At 49.8% G+C, this 16862-nt stretch overlaps 1 protein-coding gene across 3 annotated transcripts in view; it reads left to right on the forward strand.

Moving 5' to 3' along the window:
• The window catches only part of NUP188 (nucleoporin 188), a 55066-nt gene that overhangs the window by 25774 nt on the left and 12430 nt on the right, over positions 1 to 16862 (forward strand). For 2 of the 3 annotated variants that reach the window (XM_077306544.1, XM_077306542.1), the window contains exons 23-35: positions 383 to 511; positions 2201 to 2334; positions 2515 to 2621; positions 4503 to 4709; positions 6940 to 7109; positions 7632 to 7701; positions 8546 to 8613; positions 10587 to 10782; positions 11338 to 11412; positions 11717 to 11802; positions 12996 to 13141; positions 14773 to 14954; positions 16381 to 16581. In XM_077306544.1, coding sequence (XP_077162659.1) covers positions 383 to 511; positions 2201 to 2334; positions 2515 to 2621; positions 4503 to 4709; positions 6940 to 7109; positions 7632 to 7701; positions 8546 to 8613; positions 10587 to 10782; positions 11338 to 11412; positions 11717 to 11802; positions 12996 to 13141; positions 14773 to 14954; positions 16381 to 16581 — 1771 coding nt within the window. The remainder of the gene's footprint in view (positions 1 to 382; positions 512 to 2200; positions 2335 to 2514; positions 2622 to 4502; positions 4710 to 6939; positions 7110 to 7631; positions 7702 to 8545; positions 8614 to 10586; positions 10783 to 11337; positions 11413 to 11716; positions 11803 to 12995; positions 13142 to 14772; positions 14955 to 16380; positions 16582 to 16862) is intronic. The other variant, XM_077306543.1, reaches the window with a different exon arrangement.

Below are 16862 nucleotides of genomic sequence, written 5' to 3' on the forward strand. Positions count from 1 at the left end.
GGGGGTCCAGACACTCCCAGGGGTCCCTGGCGGGTATATAGGGGGTCTGCGGTTGATTCACCCCCCCCCCCCCCCCACAATTTACTTGTGGGAAACCTCCCCAGGAACCTCTGACTGCCAGCTCCCTTCCCCGGTCTATTTGGCCCATCAATGGCCAAGCCTCCTTCCCTCCCCATCTTGCTTGGCTATCGAGGAAGTGGTGGTTGGGCTTAACCCTTTTAGGGCTGCAGATGAAGGAGGAAGAAAAGAGGAGCCCCCTCCCACCAGGCACAGTGCCCAGACCTGGGCGGAGGGAATGGACTGCTTCAGCCAGGATCTGCCCTCCCTCCAAGGAGGCCTTCTGCCCCCGCCTCAAGCTGACAGACATGTTCTTGATTTGCAGCAGTGCCCCCAGCTTGCAGTCCCTTTGCATCTTCAGCCTGGCCAACACTGAAGCAGGACAGGCAATCATCAACATCATGGGGATTGGCGTGGACACCATTGATATGGTGATGGCCACGCAGTCCAGCAGGTGAGTTGCCTGTTGCTTGGTGGAATGGGGTGTGTGGTCAGAATCATGCAACCACAGGTTTTTGCCATGTTTTTGCATTTATATGTATGTATTAATTCTTTATGCAGTTAAGTAGTTATAATAGGCACTTGTAATCCCATATTGCTTGGCATGTTGGCTTTTAGTAATGTAGGGTCCACGGAGGGTTCAAGTGAGTGGAATGAGCCATAAATCCGTTAGCTGTTTGAGAACAGTTATCTCCCCAACTTTGGGGCCAGAAGTGATGCTGTTTCTATCTTTCATTTTCAGGGAAGGCAATAAAAGAATGAACTTTGTAGGGTTTTGTGCCTAAAGCTGAGCTCAGAGGGAGTGCTAGGGGAGAGGATAGAGGGGCTGTCCCAAGGTGCGTTAGTCTTAGCAAGGATTCAGAGATGCCTGCTTCATTATACTTTCAATAAAGAGATTTTTCTTCCAACAAAGTCTGCTTATTGGGAGAAACCGACTGCAATCTCACGTGTGTGTGGGGGAGATTCAATTCAGATTGGTATCCTGTTGAGCAGCAGTATAAAATGGTGTGCTGAGATGGGAACAAACATGATGGAGGTGAACCCACAGGAGGACTTCTTCTCAGTGCTGTGGTTCTTCGGCATTCTTGCGGACTTTTCTGTTTTTCTCATAGCAGTGGATTCTATGGTCCCCTTTGTGCTCATGAAGGGACCAGAAGCCCCATACAGCATCTGCAAGGATCCACATGGATCTGCCACTGCACATCACCCCCGTTTCCTTTCCCTTTCTTTAAAGGACATTGTTTCTCTGGCTATAGCCTTTTATTGGCAAACATTTGGGAGTTTCGTACACGCTCAGGAATCACTTCGATAAGTGCTGCTGGTAGTCAAAAGAGGGGCAGGCTCTTTGCCATCCCTGCATTGCTGTTCATTCTGTCGTTCTTTGGCCATGCTTATAGAATGCCAGTTGGAATGCAATACCCTGCTTTCTGAGCGCCAGCAGAAAATAATTCATGCATGCCTGAATTTATAGCCATGACTGGAGACCTGAGCTCAGAGGGCTGAGTGAACTCTGCACGATTATTAGGGAGGAAAGCCTCCTTGAGGTTCATGTTCCTTTGCACCTGTATTGCATGTGAAGCTGCTGCAAGGAGTCATAGAATCCTAGAATAACAGAGTTGGATGGGACCTCCTGGGTCATCTAGTCTAACCCCTGCACTGTGCAGGACACTCATCACCCTCTCGTTCATGCACTGCCACCTGCCACCCCCTTGAACCTTCACAGAATCAGTGTTCAGCTGCTGAGGGAACCAAACCATTTGCAGTCCATCTCCTGTAAGGAAAGGGGTATTCATGCCATGCACAGGGATTTGAAAAGGAGCAGAAGGAAGTGTCGGGCAAAAGTACCTAGGAGAGGTGATGGTTGTGCGCTGTTGAAGGGCGATGGGCAGCTGAAAGAGGTATGGGCTACTGTCCAGGAAGTCAAGGGGGGAGGAGTCCAGGACAGCTAGGACAGATGCATGCCTGCTGCGGTCACTGAAACCTGGCCACTCTAACAGGGAACAAGAGCAGCAAAAAGTGAGGTGAGTATATTTTATATCATGGTCTGAGCTGAGAAACCAGCTTTTTGGCTGCCTGTGTCATCTAGCTTGTCTGGTGAATGGCGAATAACCATGTCTGGTGCTGTTTTTGCTTGACCCTACAGTGATGAATCGCAGGGACAGGGGCAGTTGCTGATCCAGACAGTGAAGCTGGCCTTCTCAGTCACCAACAATGTCATCCGGTTGAAACCGCCCTCAAACGTGGTGTCTCCTCTAGAGCATGCCCTGACTCAGCATGGTAGGTGCCTTTCTGCCGTACAGCCCCTAGCACTATGATTGATGTTTAAACATCAGCCACCCACATGTAACTTGCTAGTTTAGCTTGTCTGCCAAGGGAGGTCATTTTTTTTGACATCTTCCTCTCTCTGGGGTGCATCAGCTTTCTGTGTTTTGTATTTCCAACCCTGGCCCTCGCCAGGTGCCCACAGGAACAATCTGATTGCCGTCCTGGCCAAGTACATCTACCACAAGCATGACCCTGCCTTGCCACGCCTCGCCATCCAGCTCCTGAAGCGACTGGCTACGGTAAGGCTTGGTTTTGTATCCTCAGAACTGTTTGCGTCTTGTCTTATTTCCCGATCACACGAAGGGAAGATCTTGTGAGCTCTCTGGCTTCTGCTGGGAGATACAGGGGCTCCGTTTTCTCTTCCAGATATTTCCCCTGGAAGGTCACCGAGCTCTCATTGATCCGGAGTGGTTGGCAGCCTGTTTGTCTCGTCCGAACATGCCAACTTTGAACCTGTAAAGCAGGGGTAGTCAAACTGCAGCCCTCCAGATGTCCATGGACTACAATTCCCAGGAGCCCCTGCCAGCGAATGCTGGCAGGGGCTCCTGGGAATTGTAGTCCATGGACATCTGGAGGGCCGCAGTTTGACTACCCCTGCTGTAAAGCCTTATAATGGGCTAGGACCTTGGTATTAAAAGTTGGTGCTTCTTTGTTTAAAAAGGGGAGCATGACTCATATATCAGGTTAAATGATTAAAACATTTATAGCCCAACTTTCCTTGTGGTTCAAGACAGCTTGCAATAATAATTTTAAAAGTATTCAGTTAAAGCCCAAAATAAAGTTGCAAACCTTGGATCCCTCCCCATTTGGACGGCCTCAAAAGTTTTGGCAAACAAGCAGGCCTTGCAGCACCTGCTGCAGATCTCCAGGGAGGGGGCTTCCTCTCTCTAGGGAGCCCCTTCCACAGAGCTAGAGCCACAATGGAAAATGCTGGGTTCTCTGGTTGATGCCTGATGGGCCACCCTAAGTGGAGGCAGCACAAGCAGAAGGCTGCCTCATGTGTGTGTTGGCACACAGGGACCCATGGAGTCCTTCAAGTGCTGCACCAAGAGGGTGGAGAGCCGCTCAAAAAGGTGGTGGTACTCAGTATTGGCCTTAAACAATCTCAGGTTAAGTGACCATCTGGTCCGTATCACCCCACTCAGAAGCTGCCATGTTCTCTGTCTGAATCTTTTCTTCGTGTCCTTTACCTTGAGTTCCACCCAGACTACATTTTTCACTAACATAAAGGCACTTCTTTCTCTGGAACAGGATCCCCCCGCTGCTAGGAAGCAGGGGACCTTCCAGGATAGCTTGAGAGGCAGACTACAGGTCTGGAGCAGGAAGGGGGAACTGGTGGAAATTACTCCTGTCTTAGTGGCCAACCTAGAGCCAGTTTGGTGTAGTGGTGAGGAGCGCGGACTTCTAATCTGGCGAGCCGGGTTTGATTCCCTGCTCCCTCACAAGCAGCCAGCTGGGTGACCTTGGGCTCCCCACAGCACTGATAAAGCTGTTATGTCTGAGCTGTGATATCCAGGCTCTCTCAGCTTCACCCACCTCACAGGGGGTTTGTTGTGGGAAGAGGAAAGGGAAAGCGATGGTAAGCTGAGGCCATGGCCAAGGTTTTTTTAGCACTCTTGGGGCGGGGACGAAGAGAAGGGGCTATGGGAGTTGGGGAGGCATAAAAGGGATGAAGGAGGCTGGGGGTCAGACGCTGAGAGGGGAGAGGAGAGCAGAAGACAGAGGCGGATGAGAGAGAACGGACAGTAGAACGGAGAAGGGAAGGAGAGACTGAGGAAAGGAAGGCCAGAGGAGGGGAGAAAGAGTAGAAGAAGGAGAAGGGAGGAAGACCTGACCAGCAGGGTGGCAGCTGAAGGAGCCCGACTCTGGAGACGGACCCCGCACTAGCGCCTGGAGGGGAGGCAGAAGACAAAGACTCAGATCGGGACAACCCCTCCCTACCACCTACCTGGCGCCCTTTGCGAGGGGGAGCCATCCCACAGCTGCTGGGTCAGGCACTCTGGGTAGCCCTAGTTGCCGGGAGGGTAAGCATGTTCAGTGACTTGAGGTCTAAAAGTAATAATTCCACTAAGCAGTGTCATCGTAAGCAGTGGGTACAGGCTGTCTTTCCCTGATTCCAGGTGGCTCCAATGTCTGTCTATGCCTGCCTTGGCGGTGATGCTGCTGCCATTCGTGATGCCTTCCTGACACGTCTCCAGAGCAAAATCGAGGACATGCGCATTAAGGTCATGATCCTGGAATTCTTGACGGTTGCTGTAGAAACGCAGCCGGGCCTCATCGAGCTGTTTCTCAACCTGGAGGTGAAAGACGCAAGTGAGGGGTCCAAGGTAAGCTCCTGTATGGACACATCCGGTGGGGGCTTAAACACCACTTATATAGTGGTAATATTACTTATAACAATAGGAATAATAATAGTGCATTATAAAGGTAAAGGTAAAGGTATCCCCTGTGCAAGCACCGAGTCATGTCTGACACTTGGGGTGACGCCCTCCAGCGTTTTCTTGGCAGACTCAATACGGGGTGGTTTGCCAGTGCCTTCACCAGTCATTACCGTTTACCCCCCAGCAAGCTGGGTACTCATTTTACCGACCTCGGAAGGATGGAAGGCTGAGTCGACCTTGAGCCGGCTGCTGGGATTGAACTCCCAACCTCATGGGCAGACAGCTTCAGACAGCATATCGCTGCCTTACCACTCTGCGCCACAAGAGGCTCAACTATAGTGCATTATAAAGAACTATTAATAAAACAGATTCATAGAATCATAGAATCATAGAGTTGGAAGGGGCCATCTAGTCCAACCCCCTGCTAAAAAGCATCCAAGAAAAGTGTGTATCCAACCTTTGCTTGAAGAATGCCAGTGATTCAAGTGGGCCTGAAGTAGAGTGCCTGCACTTGAAAGCTCAGACCTTGAATAAATCCTTGTTGGTCTTAAAGATTTACTATGAATTTGGGGACGGATTTCAAAAATCTGTTGATTAAAATTTTTAGTCTTAAGATCGGGGTGTCTTGATTTTGGGGGGGAAATCTCCCACTGGCTCTAACTTATAAGCCACTTACCACAACCAGTTTCATAAATAGACGGCTGACCCCCTTCTTTTGAACTCATTGGAAAACCTAAGCAGCCAATCCACAAAAAGCCTTTGGCATGCCGTTCCTCCCTGGCTTATTAAGTGGTCCAATCCATAGTATTTTAAATACTTCACATACTCGTGGTGTTTGTCCTGACCTGGATAGCCGAGTCCAGCCTGATCTTGACAGATCTCAAAGCTGGTTCATATCTCAGATGTTGGCCTAGGTGGGTACCTGGGTGGGAGGCCATCAAGCAAGTCCAGGGTCGTGATGCAGACACAAGCAATGGCAAAACCTCTCTGTTGCTTTGAAAGCAGTCTCCTGGGTCATCACGGATCAGCTGCCCCCTGACCGCACTTTCCGCCTCTGCGTGCTTTGAGTGAGAAGGCAGCTTGACTCCAATGGGCGGTGTTTTGCAGCCCAACAGTGTCTTGAATTCTCCTTCCTTGCTGGTGGGATGGGTTTAGCTCACTTGCCTCCACAGTGAGGCTGTGTAAATGACTTGGGCCCTGTCCAATCGGAGGGGGTCTTGGCAACTTCATATTCTGGTGTTGCTTGCTTCAAAGCAACATGGTTTTCACCCACTTTTTTTGCTCTGCAGATCCCTAGATGGAGCATTGGTAGACCTGGCCAGCTTCTCACTTTATGCTTCCCTCTGCTCCTTATAGGGCAGGGGTAGTCAAACTGCGGCCCTCCAGATGTCCATGGACGACAATTCCCAAGAGCCCCTGCCAGTGAATGCTGGCAGTGGCTCATGGGAATTGTTGTCCATGGACATCTGGAGGGCCGCAGTTTGACTACCCCTGTTATAGGGGATGTTAGGGCCCGTTCTGACCACAAAAGGAAGTGCTAGGAACTTCCAGGCTAGTTCTGTCAAAGGGGAATAAACAAAGGTGCTAACTCCTACATGTAGGGGAGTGAATCAGTACTTTCCAGGATTCTTTTTTTTACCATGAGCGGCTCTGGTAAAGCCTTGGAAACGCCTCAGATCATGGAGGCATCTGAAGGGGACTGTAGTGGTCAAGTAGGTTAATAAGGGAGTGGGCCATCCTTAAGGTATGCCATGCAGGGCTTTAAAGGCCAGTACCAGCAGCTTGAATTGGGCCTGGAAGCAAATTTGAAACCAGGGTAGGTGGAACACGACCACAGTACCCTTCTGTGACCCACTCCAGTCTGTGTTTTGGCTGCACCATTCCACACCACTGGTAGCTTATAAATGTTCTTCAAGAGCAGCTCGAATATAATAACAACAATAAGAAGAAGAACTGGGACTGGAAGCCCTTCAAGTCTGTCCCTTCCTCCTTGAGTAGAACAAAAACCAGGCACATGGAGGGGAAAGTATTGTCTCTTCATACTTGCCTATGTTTGATGAGAAGGACATTGCTTTCAGGTTCATTACTTCTTGGCTCTAATCCTGAATCGCTGCCATCGCCTTGCATTTTTCAACCTGAAGTTTGTTGCTTCAGTCTCCACCCCCTTCTGCTTTAGGAATTCAGCTTAGGGGAGTGGAGCTGCCTTCATGTGGTCTTGGAGCTGATAGACTCCAAGCAGCAGGAACGGTACTGGTGCCCCCCACTTCTGCACCGAGCAGCAATCGCCTTCCTCCACGCCCTGTGGCAGGACCGTCGGGATAGCGCCATGTTAGTCCTGCGGACCAAGTAAGTGGTTGCTCCCCAGGCTGTTGCTGCCCTTAGGGGGGGTGTGGGGGGGGGGACAGCACTTTCCCCCTTCTGGCCTTCTATAGCTGTAGCCCTGTGTCTGCTGCTTCTTTAAACAAGGCTTGTGGGGGGTCTGCTGAGAACAAGGTGGACATGGGTGTGAGCTCATACAATAGCATTAGTACTTTTATGATTTTATTTTCCTGAGGAGGAAGAAGACATCCTGAAGATGATGGCTACTCCTGTTCAGATTTTGGAGCCGAGATTAACATTTTAAGAAATTAATCTGTGCTCCAAAGGAGGGGCCCACTCCTCACAGTTCCCAGTTTGACATGGACCAGTGAGCAGAGTTCCTCCTGCACTGGCCAGTTTGGTTAGGAAGGTGCTGGTGGAGATTTCTGCGCTTCCCCCGCCACGATTAGGGACCAATCAACCAGATTCCCACTTCCTTTGCCGCAAGAGCCAGGTCTTCAGAATGAAAACAGCAACAACAGTTGAAATGTTTGTGTATTACACTTGCAGGCCAAAGTTTTGGGAGAACCTCACCAACCCGCTCTTTGGAACCCTTCCTCCCCCCTCTGAAACATCTGAGGTAAGATGTGCTCCACGGAAGTAAAGCTGTGTGTTTGTGTGTTTCTTACTGCTGAGAGAAAATGATTCACCATTTGTCCTCTAAAAATACTATTTCCATTTGGATCAGAGTCCAGGGGCACCAACAAAGATTTATTCAAGGCGTGAGCTTTCGAGCGCAAGCACTCTTCGACAGACTGTGATCTTCTTACATGACAGGGAATATACAGCAAAAATCAGTTCTGTTTCATCAGTAGACTGTGTCACAACCAAATACAGCCAATCAATCCCCTAGAATTCAGTGTACTTTACAAAGAGAAACGAAAATGCTACTATTAAAGATCAAAGGCTATCACCACCCCATATGTTGCTTGCTCCATACAACTGTGAGACATTCCTCCCAGGGAATTGCTAGGATAGTGACCTTTAAGACCAACAAAACTTTATTCAAGGTGGAAGCTTTCATGTGCAGGCACACTTCCTCAGACTGTGGAGCAAGAATCATAAGAATACAGATATAAGGAGGGAGAGTAAATAGTAGTCAATTAATAAAAACAGCGTCACAACAAATCTGCAGCATGATAATGAAGACTGGATAGTTCCTTGATAGAATAACAAAATCAGTCCTTTGGGATCAGTAGTTGTGCACAAACACATAATGTACCATTAGAAGTCCAGGGTAGCTTTGTGCAGATTCCTCTGACCCCAGTCAAGCATTCCTGAGTGCCACCAGTGCGCTCCATAAGAGGACATGAACCTTTCTGAAAACTTCTGGTTTTGTTCCTCAGTTTAATTTGTGCATGAGAGAGATTCCAGGTACGATCTGATTCCAGAAGCAGCTCAGTTTATACTTTTTGTCTCTCTAGCTCAGTGTCTTGGATACTTGTGCCTTGATCATGAAGATAATTTGCCTAGAGATCTACTATGTGGTTAAGTAAGTATCTAGAAGTAGAACTTCAGCTGATGGTTGGAATGTTTTGCACACATTATCTTGTAATGGTTACAACAGCCCTGTAAGATAGGCTGGTGTTATGGAGAGACTGCTTCCTTAAAGCTACCGCATGGCTTTACGACAGAGGTGAGGCTGAACTGAGGTCTCCCAGGTCAAGTTCTGTCTGCCACCACACTAAACTAGAGCAGGAAAGGCGAAAAATAGACTGACGTGTTGAGCATGCAGACGAACTCTTGAAATGTCCAAGGGTTGCCAAGTGAATGATCATGCAGCACTGGAAATCTCAGATTCCTCCCTCTGTGGATGATTGTTAGGTCTGTACAAGAGGAGAAGATCTCCTGTAACAAGTAAGAAGACCGTCCCTTCCATCTGACAAGACTTTCTGCCTCTCTTTGAGCAGTGATGCCTCACCTTTTTTGATCTTTGTTCAGCGGGATCCCTATTGTTGCTTCTTAACTTCGCACACCTCAGTCTCACCCCCCCCCCCCATTTGTTCTTTTCTTATTCTCTGCTCATAGCTGCCTAAGTAGGTGCAGCATGTGGGGGGGGGGAGAGGGTGGGTGGTAGCACTGTGGGATTGTCATTATAAGTACTTCTTACGTAAATCTTTAGAACCTTTTTTACCAAAAAGCAAAAATCTTAATAGAAAAAAATTTCTAAGGCTGAGCAAGAGACATCAGGAGATGCTAACAGTTCTGTTCAAGGGCTGAGGATGTTTATATAAGTGGAGTTTTAAGTAGGGTCTGCTTGGAAAAGACTTTCCCCACAGGGTGAACATTTTTATTATTGTTATTGTTATTGTTATTATTTATTTATTTATTTATTTCCTGCCACTCCCGAGACTGGCTTGTGGCATGTTACAAAATGTCCAATAAAAACCCCAATAAAACCCCATTAAAAACTAACAGGATGACAAAATCATACAACAACAAAAAAGGAACAAATATGAGGGTAATTACTTGATCTCCCATCGCCCCCAACCAGCCTGGCAGGGGGTTGCCATAGATAGCAGATGGCCTAACCACTGCCTAACACCAGGGGGGGGGGAGTAATCCAATCTTCCTCACTATCCCAGCCTCAACTATAGACCTGGCAGAAGAGGTCCATTTTGCAGGCCCTGCAGAAGGCCAGAAGCTCCTGCAGGGACTGCAGCTCTCCTAGGAGCTCATTCCACCAGGCACGGGCCAGGACTGAGAAGTTTGAACTCGCAGAGCGTAAGGCCCTGGAGGGGGCATAGGGCAACACACGGTCCCTCAGGTATGTGGGTCCCAGACCATGGAGGGCCTTAAAAGTCAAAGCCAAAACCTTGAACTAGATCTTGGCAGCAGCTGGCAACCAATGCAGCTACCTCCACACAGGCTGGATATGGGCCCTCCGCAGTGTTCTGTGAGGACCCTAGCAGCTGCATTTTGTACCAGCTGCAATTTCCGGATCAAGGAAAAGGGCAGGCCTGCATAGAGTGAGTTACAGTATTTGCTGGCGTATAAGACTACTTTCGCCCCTGAAAAACATGCCTCCAAGTGGGGGGGTCGTCTTATACGCCGGGTGCACTTCAGTTGGGATAGACATAGCTGGTGCCAGTGGGATATAGTGGCCCATAGTACTGTATTTTGAGTGGAAATGTTGGGGGGTCGTCTTATACGCCCAGTCGTCTTATACGCCGGCAAATACGGTACATAAATCTATTCTGGAGGTGACTGCTGCATGGATCACCTGGGGACAGGTAGGGTGCTAGTAGCTGAGCTTGGCGAAGATGGGAAAATGCTTGGCAAGCTACCCTCTTTACCTGTGCCTCCAGAGTTAATGAGACATCAGTGGTCCCTCCCAGATTCCTTGCCTGGAGTACGGTCGTAAATTGTGTCCCTGCCGGGGTGGGCAAGCGTGCTTCCTAACGGCCTGACTGCCTCTGGAGGGAGAAGGGCAGTGAAAAAGTGCCGCATCTCCTCACCTTCCAGGGGTTCTCTGGACCAGTCACTGAAAGACACACTGAAGAAGTTTTCCACGGAGAAGCGCTTTGCTTACTGGTCAGGCTATGTGAAGGCCCTGGCATTCCACGTGGCAGAGGCAGAGGGCAACAGCTGTGCCTCCATGGCAGAGTACCAGATGCTGATCTCAGCATGGCGGATGATGCTGATCATTTCCACCAGCCACGTAAGGATCCCTTGCTGCCTGTCCTTATGGGCTCAAGCAGGAGGAGGAGGGCAATTGGGAAGCCCTTTGTGGCTTATTAAATGATATATGATTGGGGGTGAAGCGGTATTGTAGCAGACACAACTAAATCCAGCAGTTGTTCCCTTATTGGAGTTCACAGGCAAATCTGTTCTGTGAATGTGTAATACAAGTGACTTGTTCTTCAGTGAACTTGGGAACTGCAAAACTCGGATCCAGCCTTAAGGGGGGGGGTATGGGAGATGGGTGAAGACTGTCTTCAGGCAAGGAAAGAAGGGGTCTTCTGGGTCCTTCCAAATCTTCCTATTGTGATTTGGTTCTTTAATAAAAACTGTCAACATATTTCACTTTCAACCACAAAGACTTCAAGCAAATTTTTAAAAGAGGAAGCTTGTGGTTTGAGTGAGGAAATCATCAGTGGTTCCTGCTCTGGAAGTGATCTAGTTAGAGACACTTGCATGCTTTGCTCTGAACTATTTCTGGATGTGGTGACTGGCTGTCAAAGATGCCTTCTCCCACAACTTCTGCCCTCATCAGGCTGACATAATGCACTTGAATGACTCTGATGTCCAGCAGCTGTTTCTGGAGGTCCTGAGTGGAACCAAGGCTTTGGTAAGTGTCAGCTCTTGAATCTTATGCTCTTCCAGGATGCTCTAGGACTCCTACCAGGTGGGGTAAAAGTGCCTGAAGCTCCTGGACTGCAGCTTGCCTGACAAGATGTGGAGCAGGACGCTGCTGCTATAAAGGCGTGTGGGCCGGTTAGGACTTGGAGCTCTCTGTTCCCAGAGACGCTTGCAAAGAGTTTCTTAAAGTAGTTGACAGTTGTCCTTTAGGGCTCAGGGCTCCAGAGTGTCAGCCAACCATGTTCTCGCTTAGCCATGCAGGGGCTGCCTACCAATAGAGTCTCTCTCTGCAGTTGCTGGTCCCAACCTCGGTGTGCTGCCTCCAGCTGGGATCCATGCTGTGTACCCTGCTGTTAATCCTGCTCAGGCAGTGGAAAAGGTAGGTCTCTCACAGGAGGCATGATGAAGATCTCCGGAAGAGAAGGAGAGGCTGTGGGAGAGGAGAGAGGTGCAGGGGGGTTGGGGCTGCAGCTGCAGCATGAGAAGGGAAGCACGGTGGGCTGATGGCAGCTTCAAAGTCACTGTTACGGCCCTCGTGACCAGTGACGCTTCCCACCCCCTTGAGGAACTGCCCCGCTGTTGCCATTGCTAATCTTCACCACCCATCAAGGAACCTCGGGATGGGGGACATTTACAGGGCAGCAAGAGTTTGCAACTGGATGTTGCCTCTCTCACTCCCCCCCTCTTTTTTAAGATTGGGGCGTATTTGCAGCACGTTATTATTCATGTCTGTCTACAGGGAAATATAAACCTGCTGTTTTAGAAACGGGGAGGAACTGTCTGAAGACTGCACTTCTTCGTAGCACTGTTGATGCTGTTGTATTCTGTCTTGTGACTCCTCCCTCTCACCCCATGCATCGTATCCCTGCGAGGGCAGCTCTTGCCATGTGTCCCTAGTACGTCCCTACAGTGTAGAGAATAACTTTGCTGCAGAGGAGCCCCTCGGCTGCTTCCAGTGAAGGGAGGTCCAAGTAGGTAGGAATGCCCTCTATTTTGTTTCTGGCCAAGGGACCATCTCTTCTACTTGCAAAGAAAAGGGGGAGGGGATCCCAGGCAGGATCTGGCAGCTGGTATGAATGGCCATTGTACTAGCAGACATGAGATAGGTTCTTCGTGGAAGCAGCAGCAGCAGCAGTGCTGGCTTTTTATACCACGCTTTTCACTACCCAAAGGAGTCTCAAAGTGGCTTACAAACACTTATTCTTCCTCTTCCCACAACCAGTGAGGTAGGTGGGGCTGAGAGAGCTCAGATAAAACTGTGGCTGGCCCAAGGTCACCCAGTTGGCTGCCTGTGGAGAAGGACAGGGGAATTAAAACCAGAACGCCAGATTGGAGGCTTCTTCTCTTAACCACGACACCACGCTGGCTCTCAGAGAGCCCTCTTGATTGGTGCAGGTGGTCGGTGGTCTCTGCTGGTTCGTCATGATGTCCCCGGCAAGTTTAACATTCAGCATCATTGTTCTCAAAGTGCCACATGAATGATGGCTGGTGGGGCCCAGGCATGAGGTGGTAGCCATCCTGGAACAGCTGAGAGGTATATTGTTTTCCTTCTCCCTCTTGTCTCGTCCTCAGAGAGTTGGGCTCTGTGGATGAAATCATAAACTCCCTGACCCAGATCCTGGATGGAGTGCTGCATGCTGACCAGGAGCTGATGGAGAGAACCAAAGCCAGACTGTTCGCTGCTCTCATCATGGTCCTGCAGATGCGGGAGGTGAAAGGTGAGGGGGAGTGCCAGTTTCAGAGCCTGCATGACAGCGCATTCTGCAAAAGAGCCCTGTCCTGTTGCTCTACAATTGTTTGTTCTTTTTATTCGTTTATTAGATTTTATCCCTATGTCTGCCAGCATTGCTTGACTTCATATGATGTATAGGAAGAGAACGATTCTCCCAAGGGACTAGAACAGGTGGTGAAGAAGACATGCATCAGGGGCATCAGGGACATGCATCAGGGGCTGTTAGCCATAAGGCTAATAATGGGGCAGGGATGTTCTGTATTCTTGGTGTTTGGAGGGGGCAAGAGTGGAAGTGCTTCTTGAACAGGGGTAGTCAACCTGTGGTCCTCCAGATGTCCATGGACTACAATTCCCATGAGCCCTTGCCAGCATTTGCTGGCAGGGGCTCATGGGAATTGTAGTCCATAAACATCTGGAGGACCATAGGTTGACTACCCCTGTTCTAGAGTTTTGACCCTGCTGGGTTTTGCCTACTGTTTAGCACAGGACTGGATCAGACCATTGGCCGTTAGGGTCAGGCCATGGGCCTGATTCAACATGGCTTCTGTTATGTTCTTATATGGAACAGGGGTCCCTGAGTGGCTCTTAGCCACAAGGTATAGATGGCCTGTGAATTCTCTTATGTTTTTACGTCTCCCTGCTCTGTCTCCCAACCACACTGGTGCTTGATGTTGAATGGGCTGCCAGCTGTTTGTTAAAAGAGATCACAGTTTACTTTAGTGTAAGCTTTCACTGTCTGTTATTGTGGCTGATGCTGCATCAGATTAGTTTCAGAGGATCGTTGTGTTGTTCTGTAGTGGAACCTCCTGGCCAGGGGTAGTCAAACTGCGGCCCTCCAGATGTCCATGGACTACAATTCCCAGGAGCCCCTGCCAGCATTTGCTGGCAGGGGCTCCTGGGAATTGTAGTCCATGGACATCTGGAGGGCCGCAGTTTGACTACCCCTGCTCCTGGCTTTGAGTCCAAGAGTGCTTGAAACACCAGCAAGTTTTTCTGGGTAGGAGCATTCCAGGGTTAAAGGGCTGACAAAGGGAACTTTGAGTCTTGAAAGGTCATGCCTCAACAAAGCTGCAGTAAAATTGTTAGTCTTTAAGCCAGGGGTGACCAAACATGCTCTCCAGATGTCCATGGACTACAATTCCCATGAGCCCCTGCTATGCTGGCATGGGCTCTTGGGAATTGTAGTCCATGGACATCTGGAGTACCACAGTTTGGCCACCCCTGCTTTAAACTGTCAGATTCTTCTAATCTTTCAAGATGGGCAGCCATGCCAGTCAGTCTGTAAGAGAAGAAATGAGCAAGCGTCCAGACGACAAAATTTGTGGCTGGGGAGGAGCTGTTGTGGGTCACGGCTCACTTCTTCAGGTATTCTGTTAGTCTTTAAGGTGCCACTGGACTCTTGCTCTCATCTGTCAGTTAAGCTCGTTGAACTTTGCCTCTCTCTTTTTTGAGAATGTCATTCTCCATAGGTGAGTACGATAGCTGTTGACTAGTTTTACATTCGCTTTCCTGGTAGGCTTGTTTCCATCCCTGGGCTCCTGCTCTGCCACTGATTTCCCCGTGCTCCAAATGAGGGCGTGACGTGTGTGTGCTGTGCTTCCCCCCTGTGTCTGGCAGTGAGTGACATCCCTCAGTATTCCCAGCTGGTGCTGAGTGTGTGTGAGACGCTCCAGGAGGAAGTCGTCGCTCTCTTTGACCAGACTCGGCATTGCCTGACCTCTGGCGACTCTGTGGACGACAAGGACAGCATGGAGACAGATGATGCCTCCCGGCATAAACAGAAGGACCAGCGAGATGGGGCAAGTGATTTCCGATGTCATCAGGGGAAGAGGGTGTGGTGGGAACAGGATTTGATTGGGAGCTTCCTAAGTTTCTTTATACCCAGTTAGTGCATTGGCCAGTCTAGCTCATATTGTCTGTTCTGACTGGTATCCCTTGTTCGGGGTCCTAGCCTGGGACTTTCTGCATGTAAAGCAGAGGCTCTGCCACCTGAACCCCAGCCCCTCCTGATTCATCATATTTGAATTCATGGAGATGACCATAGCATATGTAGGGGACCACCCCCCGACTGACTGACTGACTGACTGATGGTTCCCCGGGATTTTGCAGCTTGTTCTCCCCTCTCTGGTCAAAAGGTAAAGGTGAAGGTATCCCCTGTGCAAGCACAGAGTCATGTCTGACCCTTGGGGTGACGCCCTCTAGTGTTTTCATGGCAGACTCAATATGGGGTGGTTTGCCGGTGCCTTCCCCAGACATTACCATTTACCCCTCAGCAAGCTGGGTACTCATAGGGGGGGGAGCTTGGGGGCCAACTGGAAGCGGGGGTTTGGGTCAACCTAAGCCAAATGCCTGGCGGAGGAGCTCCCTTTGGGTACTCATTTTACCAACCTCGGAAGGATGGAAGGCTGAGTCAACCTTGAGCCGGCTGCTGGGATTGAACTCCCAACCTCATGGGCAGAGCTTTCAGACTGCATGTCTGCTGCCTTACCACTCTGCGCCACAAGAGGCTCTTTCTCTGGTCATAGTAAACGAGATACTTTCAACATACGACAGAATAACTGAAACAAAGTACCTTTTGACTCATTTAAATCTGCTGAAAGGGAGCCAAGAGAAGCCAAGTTCAGGAAGACAGGCCCTGCCTGACAAAGAACACCGTTGACATTTGACACCAGGGGAACCAGCAGATGGATGGAAGGAGGCCAAAGCAAGCAAAGCAGGGAAGGAGAGGGGTTTAGTTGCAAATATTTGGGCTTTGTTTCCAAACAGTACAGGAACGAGGGCAAGCTTCCTCTTTCTAGGAAGAAAGACCCTGACATTGCTACCCTCCCCATCAGTCCTGAAAAAGGAGAGCTGCTGAAATGGGGACGCTGGCTGTAGAGGTTCTGAATATAGAACAGGCAACACTTCAGGGTTGGGTGGGGAAGCACCGAAAACCTGGGAAGAGTTGGTTGAGCGTAATGACCAGGAGTCAGTGCTCCAAAGCAAGAAATCCCTGGCTTAAATCTTGTGTGAAGTCACTGCGTGGCCTTAGGCCTGCCTCCGGCTGCCATACCGGGGTGGGAACAGACTTGTCCTGTCAAGGAGTGCAGAGTAATGAATGGGGAGCCCTTCAAGCCGCTCTGGAGATACTGGGCGTATTAGTGGATTCGTGCCCCAGTATTAGGTGCTCAGAATTCACCTGCCTTTTAGGGTGGCCTCCTCTCTCATTGCTCCTTCCTGTGGCAGGTGTGTGTGCTGGGGCTTCACCTGGCGAAGGAGCTCTCCGAAGTGGACGAGGACGGTGATTGCTGGCTGCAGGTCACCAGGAAGATCCCAATTCTCCCAACTCTCTTCACCACCCTGGAGATCAGCCTCAGGGCAAAGCAGAACCTTCACTTCACCGAGGCCTCGTTACACCTGCTGTTGACTTTGGCCAGGACGCAGCAGGTGAGAGAGCATCTTGATATGCCCTTGCACACAGTGCGTCTAGCTGGTGTCGCATTAGGGAGCCAGAGAGTTTCTTCGCCTGTTTATGCCCTGTCCCCACCAACATTTCCTGCATTTGGGGGCACTGCTGCTTCCTAAAGCTGATTGGGGTGTAACTTCCTGTGCCGAATATCTAGATGAAATGGCCCCTGCCTTGAGGATTGACCGCAGGAGAAGGTCAGAACAAGCAGTGGTAAAAGGACGCTTTAGTTCCCTCTCTAGCCCACCCTTCTGACCCCAGA

Source organism: Paroedura picta, chromosome 12 (genome assembly GCF_049243985.1).
Source record: "Paroedura picta isolate Pp20150507F chromosome 12, Ppicta_v3.0, whole genome shotgun sequence".
In the NCBI taxonomy this organism is placed as follows: domain Eukaryota; kingdom Metazoa; phylum Chordata; class Lepidosauria; order Squamata; family Gekkonidae; genus Paroedura; species Paroedura picta.